The sequence below is a fragment of the Myodes glareolus genome, chromosome 2 (assembly GCF_982192425.1).
Source record: "Myodes glareolus chromosome 2, mMyoGla1.1, whole genome shotgun sequence".
Taxonomy (NCBI): domain Eukaryota; kingdom Metazoa; phylum Chordata; class Mammalia; order Rodentia; family Cricetidae; genus Myodes; species Myodes glareolus.
In genome coordinates this window covers 63,630,154-63,646,275 of record NC_142027.1, presented here as the reverse complement: position 1 = coordinate 63,646,275, position 16,122 = coordinate 63,630,154, and the positions used below count along the sequence as shown (strand labels likewise).

Sequence of the window (16,122 nt, the reverse complement as noted above, 5' to 3'; positions counted from 1 at the left end):
GTATTCTTTAAAGATAAACACATATTTTCTGAACAGAGAAATTACTATGATAAAAATTCAAGCAGAATGATTTAAATAGCAAGTGGGATGAAAAAAAATAATCTTATTACACAAAGCACAATTCTAGTGGTTAAAGTGGGGAAGAAAACTTGCTTCTCTGCTAAGCAGTGTTTCTTCTCTGGTAAGCATCCAAGGAAGGCTCTAGAGAAACTGGTATAAAAATCATTTATTTTCTTCAGTGAGAAAATTAAAAGTATATCCCAATAATTGAAAGAAATTATTAGGCCTGAGGCTGCGCCTCTGAGAACACTTTCTTCAGCGGAACTAAAATGTGTGTGGGAAAAACAAAGATCAGAACACAGAGAATGGTATCCACAGTGCCATGCAGTTTTAAGAAAAACATTGCTGAAAGTAAGAATTATTTGGCATTGGACATTTAAGAAGAAGAAACAAACTGGTGTTAATAATATGTAGTCTGAGAACTTTAAGAATCATTCACCAAGAACAAGTTGCTAGACACTGGAAGTTGGTGTGTGAGTCTGCAGGGTTGATGACTTCTTCCTGATAATAAATGGGAACATACAAGATACACGGTGGTGTCAGGGCACTTCTCTAGCCTGTAAAGAGATAAAGACCAAGATACACAAGAAGTTACCTCGGCTTAATAAGCTGGTGGTTTAGAGCATCATCTGCGAATCAGGGTCAATGGACACAATCTCTACCAAAACTGACACAATGCTTAGGAATTATTTGAATTATTTGAATGTATTAGTGATGTCATAGTACAGGCCCCTTTCTTCCTGAGGTCCTAACTAATGTGCCATTTTGCTTTCCCAGGGCACAAAAGACCATGTGACGGCAAAAATATGTTGAGAAGCAATTTCAAATGTCATCATGATGTGGCCAAACATGGGGTAGATACCTGTGATTTCAGTATTTGAGGGTTTGAGGCAGGAGAATATTGAGTTCTGGACTGGCCTGGGCTACATGGCAAGCATTTGTTCTCACAAAATAAAAACAAAAGTATAAAAGAATCACAGGTAGTATATAGAAATAGACATTCAATAACATGTTGATAGGTTATTGAAAGAATTTTTGGCAGTGGTAGTTGTAATGATGTGAGACAGATCCCATTCGTGTAGTCAATGAAGAATTCGGTAAGAAGTCATTTATTAGGAAACATTTAATACATGCCTTAGAATATAGTGATGAAAATTAATATCCTACCTCCATCGGAAATAGAACCATATAAAATATTTTTTGAGAAAAGGATGTGAGACAAATTATCTTACTATGTATCTGAGGTTGGCCATAAACTCATAGCTATCTTCCTGTTTCAGCCTCATAGATTGCTGGGGTTATAGACATGAACTCCAGGCCTGGCTTAAAAATAGGTCAATGACAACCAAACATAAGCTTGGGCCTATTCATAGTTAACTTCTATTCCATGGGAAACTGTAGGTACTGCAGAAATTTTATTATCCATGAAGGTGATTTGCTTTCATTCAGATCAAACTCCACCATCAAGGAAAACTTTGTGACTAATAGTTTGATACCAGTTTTTTCTAATACCAGGGGAAGGATATAGGGAGACACCGGACTATTGAAAGGGGAGTGAGCAGTAGTGAGGTCTCCGAATAATGACAAGAGGATTGGTCAATATCCCTTTTATGTGGATTATACAGCAAAATCTGGTTTTGTCAGTATCGTATGATTTCAAACATGAGTAAGATATCTCAAAATACTTTATAGTTATAAAGATAACTGTTATCAAGACAACAAAGTAATTAAAATATATACATATACATATATATGTGTATATGTATATATATATATTTAAACAGAATAGAAAATATTTCTAAATATTTCTATTTCCTGAACTAAAAACTTAAAGAGTAGTGGAGAGGTAATTTTCAACATTATGTTAAATATTTACACATTGCCATTTGAGAGAGAGATCACTGATGACAGACAGAGAGATGTTATGTCAGAAAAGCAAGCTCACCCACCAAAGGCTGAGATGAGTGATAGCTAGGGCTTCGAAATGGACAGGTCATGTTGTTATTTTACAAACACTCACCTCATATATAAAATGCAAAATAGTGTATTTACCAGGTTCAGTCTGAGGCACATCTGGTCTGAGTAGTATTATAGTTTGGGAAGGCAGAGGTGATGTTTCTATGGTAATTGAAGGAAATTATACTGGGATTACTATAGTGCTTGACAAACTCAGATTACAGACAACAGGATGGTAACAAACAGAAAAAGAAAAGAAAATGGCTAAATTTCAGGAAGTCAGCATTCCCTTACTTCTTCATAACTCATTCTATTTAAAAAGGATAGATGTCAGATTGCAAAAATACTTTTGAGATAAGCAATATCATTATTTCAAAAATATCCACCTCCTTAACAATGCTTGAATGATATATTCAAAAAGAACTATGAAGGAAAAAAAGGTAACTTTAAAATTAAATCACAAACCAGTTAAGAAGTATAGACTTTCACTTGGATGACAGACAACAGAGAACCAAACATGTTAAGTCAACATGATGGAAAGACTGTTAAGGGGAAGTACATCTCTAGGTCAAAAAATATAAATAGATCATAAGCCTTAGTCAGATAGTGTTGAGCTGGCAGTGATTGAAATAATAAGGAAAATGCTATATTTTATATTCAACAGTTTGGCTGACATAAGAATAGTAAGAGACCAAGATGATGTTGCTACATGAAAAGACATTTTTGGACAATGATTATGAACAGGAACAACTAAGCAGAAAATTCAATAACAAAGAAAGCAAGTGCCACATGAGTTCACAATGAGGGCAATGGTGAGACTCTTGAGTGATGATGCAATGAAGACAAAGAACACAGAGATGTGCTGCTGAGGATGGCATTACCTAGCATGGTCTCAGGAAGCTCAGACACATGTGTAAGAGACTCCACAACTGTATCAAAACAAAGGAGAATGAGCTTAAAAATGGTCAGACGTTCAGCTCCACAAGTGTTTCTTGAGTATCTGCAATCTCATTCTAAAGAATTTATGTCATAATATTATAAGCAAGACAATGTTTTTAGACAGGACAAAAAGGAGGAAAGTCATATTTCATAGCATTAAATCTCAAATATTCATATTTTATCAACAACCGACCTTCAAATGTGATTATGCTTTGATCTTCAGATACTAACAAATACAGACTTTTTGTTTCAAGGATTATCAACTATCACGTCAATTCTAAGAATGCAATTGTCTTAGAGCTGCTGATGTGTGTGGCTCATTGCTAAAGCACATTCAGAAACATGTGAAACGCTAGGTTGATCCCCAGTAAGGGGCAGGGTGAGAAGTGGGTGGATTGATAGGTGGATTGGAAGTGTAGTCCTTCAAATTTATTCAGTCAAATATCAGAGTTTACATAGCAGAATAAGTGAATCATAGCTTGGAAACTTTTACCACCTTCTGTCCTTGGCTCCTCTGGCCTGAGAGGTTCTTTGGTAGTGGTATCTACATAATCTGTTTCACCTGGTGCTGGGGAAGAGACATGAAATGGCTGGTTAGTGGTGGGCAGTGCAAAGCAGGTTGTCATAAAATCTTGAATTTAATTGAAAATAGAGGGTAGGTATTTAGATTATGAAAATTGCTGCAATTTAGTAGAGTAAAAATGAAGTGATGCTAGCTGTGTGGGAAAAAAGACAGGCAGATGTACACACACACACATGCACAGAAACATACATGCACAAATAAATGCCTTTCAGAGTCCATTACAGCAATTATTACTTAGAGTAGGTAATTTTACTTTCTTACATATTTTTGCAAAAATATTTTAGTAAGTAAAAAGTCTAGGATGAGTCCTTTGGCAACATGAAAATAAAGCCTTAACACGATCTGAAAAGATATATTACATGTAAACATACATATGTACAGATTCACATGTACATATCCAAAGAATAATCAGAATTTAAAAATTATGAATTTCATTGACTGAGTGGAAACTATGGAAACTATGAAACTTTGAATTGCAATATAGCCAATACTAGCTAGCATGAGTTACTATATTCATGATGGCTCTGAAGACCCATTGAATAGACATTGATAGGGAAAACATGAGGAGCAGGTGGCTATGAATTGTCACAAAGCATGATCACATCCAATGATGCATTTTGCAATGAGATGGAAAAGCACATAGTCTTGACTTTCCCGCTGGGAACATTTTTACCTATTGTCTTCTGTGTTGACTCAGTACTAAACGCAACCAATTCCAGGTCATCAGAAACTAGCAAATCAAACAATGGTACAACTGGTCAAAGATGTGCTGTTGTAAACATTAGGCAAATTAGACAAACTAACTTTTCAGAAGAGTTTTGGGTACCTGGTAACATTAAGTGACCTGGTTCTGCTAAAAAAAAAAACATTGCATTAGCTAAGCACTAAAGGAAACCCTAATAACTGAGTTGAATCCAGGACAAGGTAACTGTTTGGGCTATTGTCAATAAACACACCTTAAATATTTAATAGGAATACCTAACTATCATCTCATCTAACTAAAAGACAGAATAAAGAAATTATAATTTATTCCTTAAAAAAATGGAATCGAATTTTTCAAAACTAAGCTTTAGAGAAGAACAGCAGTATTGCTAATATGACATTTGAATTTTGTTTGTGACTTGAAAGTCAGTATGTTTTAAAAGATTCTCTATATTGAAGGAACTAAAAAGAATCTTTACTAAAATGATATTTTGATATTTCAATGGTTACAAATGAACTAGCATTCCATAAGGTGGCTGAGCATACATCTAGCTCACTGCTTAATAGAACCACATCTTTATAACTGTGGATAGAATTAAGAAGGAATATAATCAGTCCTCAGAGGTTTTGCTGACTGCTTAATCAGTTATGTGATTGTTATCCAAAAAATATAGAGCAAACTCAATGAAACAAGGGTAGATATTTTGTATCTAATAGAATAATAAAAGATAAAGTATTACTAATTTAGCATCAGTGTGCAACCATGGAAAGAGGAGTTTTTATATTTGAACATACAAACTCTTACTGCAGTCATGTGAATAAAGCAATTTACCAGGTTGACTTTGTGTCATATCTAGGCTTGGTGAAGTCACTGGTTTCAAAACAAGAGTTTGCAGTTCAGTGGGAGCTGGAAAAAGAGGATTTAAGTTAACTTGTGAATCTTTTCTTTTTTAAAAAAAATGACCAATATTTTACACCATGTAAAATATGAAAATGGCATGAAACGCAAACTCTTATTGGAACATGGACACAGCATGAGCCAGCATGAGCCAGGGTCTATTTACATACTAATATAGTTATTTCTCACCTATAACAGCAGAAGTAAACAGTTGTGATGAAGACTGAATGACCCTCAACATCTGAAACTTTTACTATCTAACCCTTCTCGGACTAAAATTGCTGAATCCTGATTTGAAGCATCCTTCTTGGAAAGAAATTATTCATTCATTACTGAACATCACTAGGAGCTCCCTTAGAAATCCAAGACACAGCATTCATCTGTTAAGTAAGGAATGGATAATAATACTACCTAGCAAAGTCTCTACTTAGCAAAGAACAAGAGCCATCAGTAAGCCATGGCAGAGATCATCAGTGATGTAGGAACCTGGAGCTTCCAGTGCACAGCTATTTTTTTTTTTGACAATAGGGGTACCTCATGACTTCAAATGAGAGTAATAAGCACAGCACACTGATTTTATGGAAAGTAAGTTGCTCAGAGGGAGGTTACATCTCTTAATTACTGTAGCTTTATAGATCTAACCACCAAAGAAAGGAGCAATAATGTGGACCAATGGAGTTTTAAAAAGAATGCCATAGCAGATTGGTATCTTCAGTGGTTCCAAGGATGGCTGACAAATGACAGGTAGGTGACACTGGAGTTTCTGTGACTGACTACAAAGTATGAAATGCTATCCTAGCCACAGTCTTACAAAGTATGAACAATGTTGGCATGGCAGCAGACGGGTTTTAACCAGCAAGAGAAAACATTCTCTGAATGTCACAAAAATCATTATCCAATGTTGTTTCTGGAGACCCAGTACTAAGAATATCAAGTTCAAAGCCCAGAGCAAGAACATAAGAAACTTTAACACCCACAAAATTCCTTAAATTTTCTTTCAAAACATGAGTTTCAAATGACAAACATGTTTTTAAATTCTAGAGCAGGACACAAACAGTTGCTTTCTAAAAAGTTGGTCACAGTAGACCGAAAATGTTGTGGAAAATAGTCAACAACTTTGACCTTGGCTACATATTTCTTAATTCCTGTCTACTTAAGAGGTTCCCAGCTACATGGTTTTCTGGTTGTAACTATTATGAATGACAGATTTGGAAATTTTCTTGGGCAGTATGTACAAAAGTAAAAAGGAAACAATGCGTTGTATTTCTTGGATGTTGAAAAAAAATAATCAGCCTATATAACCAAAGCCAAAGCAACAGATCTGATGTTTCAATGCTAATACATAACCACAAGTAAATAACGCTAATCTTGCCACCAACTCATCTTTCAAGAAAAGAACTTGATCCAAACCAAGTTACTAGGGGAATTAGGAACATATTTTCCCAAGTCATGCTTGTATGGGAAGCTCTTCAGGGAGCAACTATTAAGTGGACCCAATGACTTGGTTTCCTCAAAGAGCACGAGAACATCAGCTTCCCATTACTGGTATGGTTTTGGGACCCATCTATGACAGACTGCTAGCAGCCCTCAAAGCAGGCATTCCACATTTACCCGACTTGGACTCAGACATATCAGTACTTGCTGTGGTTTTAGGTCTGGGACGTGGACGGCGGGTCCGCTGTACTTTAGGAGCTGAAGGAAGAAAGTTGATATTAATTTCATGCTGTTGGTTTTGAAAATAATGATTGGGGTTAAAATACCTTTTCCTGAAATTTAGGGCATGTATGTCTTGGGTTTAAAATATTTTCTATTTTTTTTAATCACCAAAGATTCTTAAGAAAGAAACCTAAAATATAAAATGAAGTCAACAAATGAAGAGAGTCATAGATAGTTTCAATCTCAAACTCCAGGTAGTAGGACCTTAACTTGACACTGAAATTTCTCAGGATTCCAAAGAATCCATTGCCCCATAATATTGCTATAGTTTACTCTGTCTAGGTAAGATGTAGATATTAATAGCTTAGTTTGAAATTCAGCTTTAGATGGAAGCCCTGTTTAGACAAAAATACACTACGCATTCAAATAAGGCAACAAGTTTAGCTATATTCTAGGTCCATGGGTAGCTTTTAAAAGAGGTAACTTTAAGAATCTTTATTTTCTCAAGAAGCAGTAGCATATGAAGTTGAAGAATGGCGATGGCAAGAATGAAACAGATGACAATGAGATTAGGACGAGTAGTGGAATGAGTGTGAAATGAGCATGACAAACCATTCCAGAACACAGTACCATTACCTAATGTTGATGTTGCAGGAGCCTTGGTGCTAAGACTGACAGGTTCAAGGGCTGTAGCAAGAACTAGACAGAAAGGAAGAAAATAAACCGAAGACAAGTTAAAAATTCACTTTTAGGCTAATTTTGAGAATATCTTTAGTTTCAAAACTAACAGAAAAGAGACAATTGCTTTTTTCATATTTGACTAACTTATGCCTATGTGCCTACTATTTCATGGCATAGACTTGCAAGATGGCATGGTACACACCTAACTTTATGTCACTGTGCACAAGATGATCTTCTAGACATTTCATTGCCTGTCCCCTCACGACTGTGGAATTCTGTTGGTTAGGTTTTACATGTTTACAAGGTAGATTCCTTTCTGACTACACTAAAGAAAGCTTTAGTAGTCTTCTTGAGCTTCTATAGAAAACAAGATGGCTGCATATATTTTTTGTCTACTGTTTAAATAACTATATAATTAAAAGTTCATTTGTTGGAAAATATGAAGACAAGCCTCTGAAAAATACTCATCAAAATCTCAAAACAATCCTTGATTTAAAAAGACTGTTGAACCTTCTAGAAAAGGAGTCTCTATCATGGAAACCTAGTGTTTGAACATTTCAAGAGCCTGCCTCTTTTAAGTTTTACAACTTATTAAAACCACCATTCTTCAAACTATTGCTCTAATGTATCACAAAGGTTCCAATATACCCCAAAGCATTCTGAATAAAGAAGGACATTTTCACAATTGTCAAGGAATACACAGCATAAATATGAGAGATGGAGATTCACATGGAGACGCAGTATTAGTCAGCGCTGTTTAGACATGAACGTGATCACCTGTCATGACGTTGAGTAGTGAGTGATATGGCAGTTTGGTGTCCTGAAGTTAGTCCATGCAGCGTGCTCAGAAATTCAACTAATAACATGGCATAGAGCTGAGGATGACTTCAAGACAAAGACTGCAATGGAGCGACAACAGAAGATGAAGATGGAGTGGTCCTAAGATGCAGAAGCACTGGCGGTATGATGGATGGTATGATGGGAGAAACACTGCTAGTGGAAGGACATGCATTCTCATTACCCACAGTCGCAGGAGCTTCCGTTCTAAAAGCACTGGGTTCAAGCTCTGTAGCAGCAACTAATCAAAGGCAATGAAACAAACATGTGAGAATTCAGCAAGACAACAATACACCCTTCCTGGAATAAGTGGAAAGCAAGTTTAAGAAACCATCTGTGATTTAATCTGTTATTTGATGATTTGATCACTTTCTGCCCCAGTAAACACTTCTTTAAGAAGTACCCAGTTGCTGCCTATACAGCGTCCTAAACATCTTAATAAAGTCAAGGTGATATTCCCTTGGGTATGTGGAGTACCTCATTCCAGCTACTATTGAATGACCTAGAAATTTTAAGCATTTACCACCAAAGCTGCGCAGATACAACTTCTGTGATCATGGTCTTCTGTATGGAAGCTTTAAGAAAATAACATTTTTAAATGTGCGCAGATAGGACAAACAGTTTTTCTGTATGAGATACAGCTGAGGGTCAAGCAAGCAAGTCACATGTCTCCTGAGAAGTCATGTGTAAGGTTGGGCTGAGATCTCATGTGTGACAAAGGTACTCAACAAAGCAGGACAGGAGCTATCTCGTAAGTGTGGTACTGAGGGGGACAGCTCTCTGCTATCCTTAGGGAAAGAGAGTGTCCTAGCTGGATAGAAAGGTCATTGATGCTCTTTGGGTCAGATCCAAACTTCTCAATCATTCGAGAACTTCCCTTGACAGCTCTCAGGGAATTTTTCCATCACAGCATTACCTATGCCATTGTGACATTTTGTCTTTAAGAGAAGAATGTGTAATTAAACCAGCAGTAACAAATCATGTATATGGAGATAGAGATGGCGCTTATGCAGAGAGCACAAGCAGTCCAGGACACAGGTCCCTAATGTTTCGCCCTATATACACAGCAGTGGCGGCAGAAGCAAGTCACACGGTGCCTCCGGCCACATGAGCTAATACTTCTACCACTGGAATTTCTCATGGCTTCCCCGGAACTGCTACAAGTCCCCTTGTGACCAGAAACTCAATTTACCAGGTTTAGTTAGAGGAGCCTCAGCAGTTGTTGTGGTTTTAGGTTTGGGGCGTGGACGATGGGTCCGTTTTGATGTTTTAGGAGCTGAGGAAAGAAAATCTTTAATTATAACAAAGTCTGTAGTTCCAAAGCTGTGCAGGCAATGGTGTCACATTTGGTAAAACTTAAGGTATTTTTGGCAATTCGATTTTCAACTTATTAATTCAAAACTTTCATCCATATTTTCTTGTTTCTTTTTACAAGTAAAGGTCTATTGGCTAAGCCAATGGAAAATATAAAATGTGGTGGCTAAGGTCGAAGAGTGAAGAGGACAAAACAGAACTTTAGTAGAATAAATGGGTCGAGGAGGCAGAGACAGTAGCGCACACTGTACTCTCAGCACTTGGGGGGCAGAGACAGGAAGAGCGCTAGCTCGAGAACAACCCACCTGAGCTACTTAGAAAATCTGAGTCTGGACACAGAGGGAGAGCCCCTCTCCACAAAATTGCTAAGAACCACTGATAAGGCGTGGTGGTGGTGGAGTATGACTGATCAGGAGTTCTTGAGAGTTTGTTAAAGTAAGACTGAGCATATTATTAACTGAAAGGTCCAAGAACAAATGTTACATGGCAAAGATGAATGGATGAATAGTTAAAGAAGAGAATTTCAGATATTTAAGGAAACTTCTCGATACTATGGCAATTCTTAGAAGTATGAAAACTGCTTTTCAGAGTCCCCACAGGACACACAAGGACAAGATTATTGCATATGGTTACAAGCCTGACAGACGACATGAGGCAGGCCTATGGCAGATCTCACGAGAGGCGAGCTCTTTGAAGAGCCATAGTTTTCAGTTCTTTTAGAATGAAGACTTTCACAGAATAGCAAACAAGGCGATGGCGCCACCACAGAAAGCGGAACATGTGACTATGACATTGATGTCAGGAGTTTGACAGTGACAAAGGAGAGGACACAGCCAGGGCTACAATGTGTCATTACCTTTTGTTGTCACCCAAGTCTCAGTTCTGAGTGTCACAGGTCCAAATTCTGTTGCAGGAACTGAGCAAAGGTATTAAAATAAATCAAATGATTGCTTTAAATAATTGAAAAGTAAAATCTCTTCACTATGAATCTTCCTAGAATAATATTTGCATGATTACAAGCCTGACAGATGACATGAGGAAGGTCTATGGTGGGTCTCACAAGAGGTGAGCTCTTTGCATGATTACAAGCCTGTTTCTATGACAATGAGCCATCTTTAAAAACCATTAAACTGGAAAAGCAAGAAGTTGACACCCGAAGAATGTGTCATACCAAAGTCAGGCACCTATTTTTTCATTAATCTTCTTAAAAATAATGCTACAATTAATCAGTCATTCAATTACCAATATAAATATTTTATTGATATTAAAATTATTAACTGTTCAATAATATAAATAACTAGTATTAGTACTAATTATTAATTATTGCTGATTAATTAATAATCCAACATGGATTGTGGAGGCATTGCTTAGACCTCATATTTGGAAAGGAAATGAGCCAACAGCATGATGAATTGGTGGGGTTCCTTATCAAGGACAAAGAAGGAGTATGTCTTTATGAGAGAGGAGAGGCATTGATGTCTGCCAGATCAAAGACTGGCTGAGGTATGAAAGGATGCTCCTCCCACCTTAAAGGGGAACTCCTCCATGGCAGCATTCCCGAGACTCCTCGCACTCCTTCTTCTCAGTTTGTTCCCCTCCTTTCTTCTTGTCAGCCATGCTCTAACGTGATTTCAAGGCTCTACCCTTCTTTAACCTTTAATTCCTGACTTCAAATATTTATGTACCTAACACTTTTTGTTTGCATCCCCAAAATTAATCTCGCACTTGCATAGATTTGTCCTATGCCGTCTTCAGCCATATTTATGTATGAAAAAGGTTTTCACTCTGTCTTACAAGTTTGAAAATCAAGATCTATCTCTCCCCACCTGTTTTACTCCAAAGTGTTAATAGGAGATAGGAGGTAATTAATAAATGCTTTTTTATTTGAACTGGATCTAATTATCCTGAAGAAATGGTCTTTTTAAGACATAAAAGGAAGCATGAGAATGCAAGGTGATAGAGAAGCTTGCACACAGGAAGCAGCGGGTGTCCAGCTGCCCGCAGACTTCCCTCACTCTGTCTTGTCTGCTCAGCAGCTGTACAGTGGAGCCCTGTGCCTCCCCTGGCCCCTGATGTGCAGCTTTGCTCGCACGGGGATGCACTGGAGGTTCTCAGTCCAAGAACTTCCAAGGCCCTGCTAGGTCACACTGCTGAGGTTGGTTAAACTGGGTGTATATGCTTTACCTGGCTTGAACTCAGGTACTTCGGGTCTCATTATGGGCTTTTGTTGGGTACGTGGATGATGTTTTTGTTGTGGTATTTTGGGAGCTAAAGGAAGGAAAATACTATATTATTATATATTTTCATCATTTATGAGTCAGGATGTCACGGAAGGTGAAAAGATGATAGCATGTTGGCTTTTACATATTCATCATCTAGTTTTTTCAGTCATAAATTCTATGAAGAAAGAAGCTACCATTTAATTACAGAAATAAGGGCTAGTAATTATTATCTGAGTTTCCTAAGGTGGCATGGCTGGAACAAAAATGGCTAGGAACCATGCCTAAATTTGAATGGAGAGTAGACATTTTCACTACTTATTATTTGTTATTTATAACTTAATTATTCAAATATACCATATGGTTTCTATATAGTTATCAAAATAAGCCTTATTAAATAGAAATGAAACAACAAAATATTATGCCAGCAGAAAAAATGAAACATAAATGTGCCATTGGCCCTTTGGGCTCCATGAAGTTGTTAATGACTTTTTTGTGTAGCTGAGACTTTTGACAGATTTGAAATACAGCCACAGTGACACCCCCTTAAAACAAAACACAAAGCAGGACACACTTCAAGAAGGCAACACGGCAGACAAACGGCCCAAAGAAATTTCATGTATGACATTTTAAAAGCAGATAATTACGAAGTCTTCATAATTTTTGGATGAATATGACTGAATGGCCACAAAGAATAATCCAGCTGCCACATGAAGTAAGATTCAACTCTCTGTGTGTGACGATGAGGAGAAGACCTGTTACAAAAGCAGCTTAGGAGCATTACCTAGTGTTGTGACTGGGGCCTCAGGTTTAAGGGTGACTGGTTCCAGGACTACAGGAGGAACTGGCCAAAGACAACACAGTAAGCCAAGAGATTTAAAATGCATATTTAAATTAGAACATTTACATATAACATATGACTAGAATATCAATTGCCCCAAGGGGGAAAAATAATTAAACCTTTAATCTGAAAGAATGTTGTTTAAGCATTTGCTAAACTTTTGTTGTGTTCTAAATCCTACTGGGTCTCACCTACCCACAATTTCCTTAAAACAGGCACGGAGAAGTTATTTCTGCTGCCTCCTATTCTCACACTCAGGGAGTGTAGGAGCTACTACATCCACCACTGCTTTGAGTCTCTGAAGGGACAGACAACCTGGGCTCACCCAGAAACCTAATTTACCCAATTTACCAGGTTTTGTCTGAGGTGCTTGAGTGCTCACTGTGGCTTTAGGTCTGGGTCGTAGACGGCGAGTTCTTTGTGACATTTTGCTAGCTGAAGAAGGAAAAGCCTCATGTTACTTTGGATCTTATGACCCTGGACACAAGAGACCTTCACAACTCTCAGATTTCTTAAAGGTGCAGGCAGTTGTTTCTTTAGTTAGACTTTTTCACTTTTTTTTTTTTTTTAACAAGCATGTCTCCTTTTTGCCATCGACAGTGATTTGAAGTAAATTCCTGGCCACAGTTGAGATGCTCACTCAAGGCAAGGAGATTGATACTCATTGGGAGAAAGTCATAGAGCCCCACTTTGGGGGAAATGATGGGAAGGATTCATTTAATGAAGGGGGCATCTGAATCATATTAAGAAGGAGGCCTATAATTTAATATTTCAGATTGGTCATCTCCAATTTGTCAAATTTATACTAAGGTGTATCACTACTTAAACCATCATTACATATATATATATATATATATCATATACATTTATATCATATATATCACTGCTTAAATTCCAACACAAAAGAAACAAACATACTGTACAATAGTTTTCAGAAAGAGATCTAGAAACCTGGATGTACCAAGGAGCATAAGAGTAGCTGCTATTGATGGGCAGCCATTCGACTGTGGTTAAACTCGGCTATGAAACAGAACACTGTTCTGTGAAACACAGGACAACACGGCACTTTCAAATATTCCATGTGGCCATTAATATTTTAACTAAGCTCATGCTTGGCTCTCATAAGCACAAGAAGCGTGTCTGTAAGATGCTCTGAACTCTGAAGCAGATGACATAAGAGGATGAATGCTTTCTCGGAAGGGTGGAAAGGCCGCTTGTGGGAATGGAGACTTAGTGGACTATACAATGAGCAATAGAAGCACTTGGCAAGTAAGGGTGTTTGTTACCTAGTGTTGTCCTGGGGGCCTCGGTTCTAAAAGTAACAGGCGCTTCAAGGTCTGTAACAGGTTCATGATCTGTAATAGGAACTGAATTAATAAATATGAGCTTTAAAAACATGTATAAACGGACGCAGCATTTACTTGAAAATGAGTCTGCCAGCACAAGACTGAATCTAGAATGTGTGTGTGTGTGTGTGTAGTTTTCTGGCTGAGAGTATTATGGACTGAAATGTGTTCTCACAATTCATAGATGGAAGGGTAAAAGTCCAACTAAAAGCACAATGTTTATAGATGTAATTAAGAATCATAAGGTCAGCTCTCCAATTTGCCAAATATCCTTATTAGAAAAGACATTAAGGGTGCTTATACATGGAGAAAGGCCATGTGAAAACAAAGCAAGGCTACCATTTGTGAGCCATGGAGAAGCCTCAGGGAAAACCACTGGAGGCAGCCTGGTCTTTGATTTGTAGCCTCCAGAACTATAAGAATAGATCCCTGTTGATTAAATTCCCACTATATAACACTGTGGAATGGCTCTCCTAGTAAAGCTCACAGACACCACCAATCCTTCTATCCAACTAGCCAAACTGCAGGTCACACTCATCTCCCAGACAGGCATCAGGCACCATCTTTGCTCTCATTTTGAAATGCTTCAGCAAGCAATTCTTCACATCACAATGCTTGTCTGTTTCTAACAGGGGAAACTTCAGGACAATTTTTACCTATATCCTTACATGTTTCTAATGTTTTGTAAGAAGCATATAGAAAGCTCACTTGTATCATTTTAACACTCAAAAAGAAAATAAACACAAGGCTTAAAAAATATGATTGTACAAACAGTCCTGAAGTTAAGAAGTACGCAAGCAGCCATTCCCAAACAGCTTCTTGTGATTTCATTAGCCTCCAGACTGAGAAGGGAAATAGCTTTCATACTACTCCTAATTAAAAGAAGTACTCTCCATGTCTCTTCTGATTGTAAAGGTCTAGCCAGCCATCAGTGCCTAACAGGCTTCTGAGAGTCTCCTCTCTAGGGGAACCTATAACAAGGAGATATTGCAACCATTGCCTGGTTTCAGCTTTCACATCTAGACATGGGTGGCTTTAAGTTTGTGTTCTTTCAAACATTTTTGAAGCTAAAAGAAAGTAAGATTGATTTATTTTAAAGTTATGGTTCAGCATAGTACAAAATTAAAAAAATCTTTAGGTATTACAAAGTTTGGCAAATTTTCCCGAGTTTTAGGCAATATGTGGAATCTGTACCTCCTACTATGTTATTGAATCTTTTGTTATTGAATGTACCTCTGGAGGAAAAAACTGACATATTAATTAAAATTATTAGTTCAGAAAGTCAGGATTAATATTTTCAAATAATTCTTCTGGAATTATCTTATTGGACTAAAATGACTGAGAAACATGAAAACTATGGTGGAGAGGGAGAGGACTTCAATTCATATTAAGGATGGAGTTTAGTATTTAATGATAGCAACCTGATGATAGTACATGCTATCCAACACACTAAATCACATTGCTCACATACTAACAAATAAAAAAAATTCCCTGTTGTATCTTTGTTTGCACAAATTAGAGATAGACACACCAAATATGCTTGAAACTGGTCTTAACCAAGAATTTGGTTAAACCAAAACCTTAAAGCAACATTTAAATATTGTTACAAGGCAGACCAATAATCCAAACTAGATCCATGCCATGGCTTCCTTTACATTCAACAAATAAGAGGTAAGCACTTCTAAACAGCGTCAATTCAAATACAATGAAGAATGTAACTGGGCGGCAACATGAGATGAAGCTGGCAATGAATGAAGTATTTGCTGAGAGTCAGGAGAATCATTACCTATTGTGGTCACTGGATCCTCTTTTAAAGGAGTAACTGGTTCAAAGACTGAAGTAGAAGCTAGCCAAAAATAGCAAAAACAAATAATTAAGACATCTGTCCCAAACATTAGAACTTATAAAAACTAAAATATTCATTTAAAAGAATCCTGGCAGCATAGAAACATGTCTGAAATACTAAGCCATGTGGCTAGCTCTCCGAACTTAAATGATAGAGTGTCTCTGCTCTCAGATGCCAACTCGTCTCTTAGGAGTGGAACCAAACATTTGTAGATAATGGCCTACAAAGTTTATATAAAGTACCT

The 16,122-nt window shown here is 37.3% G+C and overlaps 1 protein-coding gene across 17 annotated transcripts in view; it reads right to left on the bottom strand.

Moving 5' to 3' along the window:
• Abi3bp (ABI family member 3 binding protein) overlaps positions 1–16,122 on the bottom strand; it is a 213,545-nt gene that overhangs the window by 45,332 nt on the left and 152,091 nt on the right. For 6 of the 17 annotated variants that reach the window (XM_087900864.1, XM_087900878.1, XM_087900882.1 and 3 more), the window contains 16 exons: positions 15,819–15,878; positions 13,973–14,053; positions 13,038–13,121; positions 12,630–12,689; positions 11,811–11,894; positions 10,483–10,542; positions 9,505–9,588; positions 8,497–8,553; positions 7,431–7,493; positions 6,750–6,830; positions 5,073–5,147; positions 4,365–4,391; positions 4,212–4,268; positions 3,452–3,523; positions 2,898–2,945; positions 2,113–2,178 (listed from right to left, as the gene is read on the bottom strand). The exons of 1 other annotated variant lie outside the window; for it this stretch is intronic. In XM_087900864.1, the coding sequence (XP_087756990.1) occupies positions 2,113–2,178; positions 2,898–2,945; positions 3,452–3,523; positions 4,212–4,268; positions 4,365–4,391; positions 5,073–5,147; positions 6,750–6,830; positions 7,431–7,493; positions 8,497–8,553; positions 9,505–9,588; positions 10,483–10,542; positions 11,811–11,894; positions 12,630–12,689; positions 13,038–13,121; positions 13,973–14,053; positions 15,819–15,878 (1,059 nt within the window). The remainder of the gene's footprint in view (positions 1–2,112; positions 2,179–2,897; positions 2,946–3,451; positions 3,524–4,211; positions 4,269–4,364; positions 4,392–5,072; positions 5,148–6,749; positions 6,831–7,430; positions 7,494–8,496; positions 8,554–9,504; positions 9,589–10,482; positions 10,543–11,810; positions 11,895–12,629; positions 12,690–13,037; positions 13,122–13,972; positions 14,054–15,818; positions 15,879–16,122) is intronic. 10 more of the 17 variants (XM_087900842.1, XM_087900934.1, XM_087900907.1 and 7 more) reach the window with 8 other exon arrangements.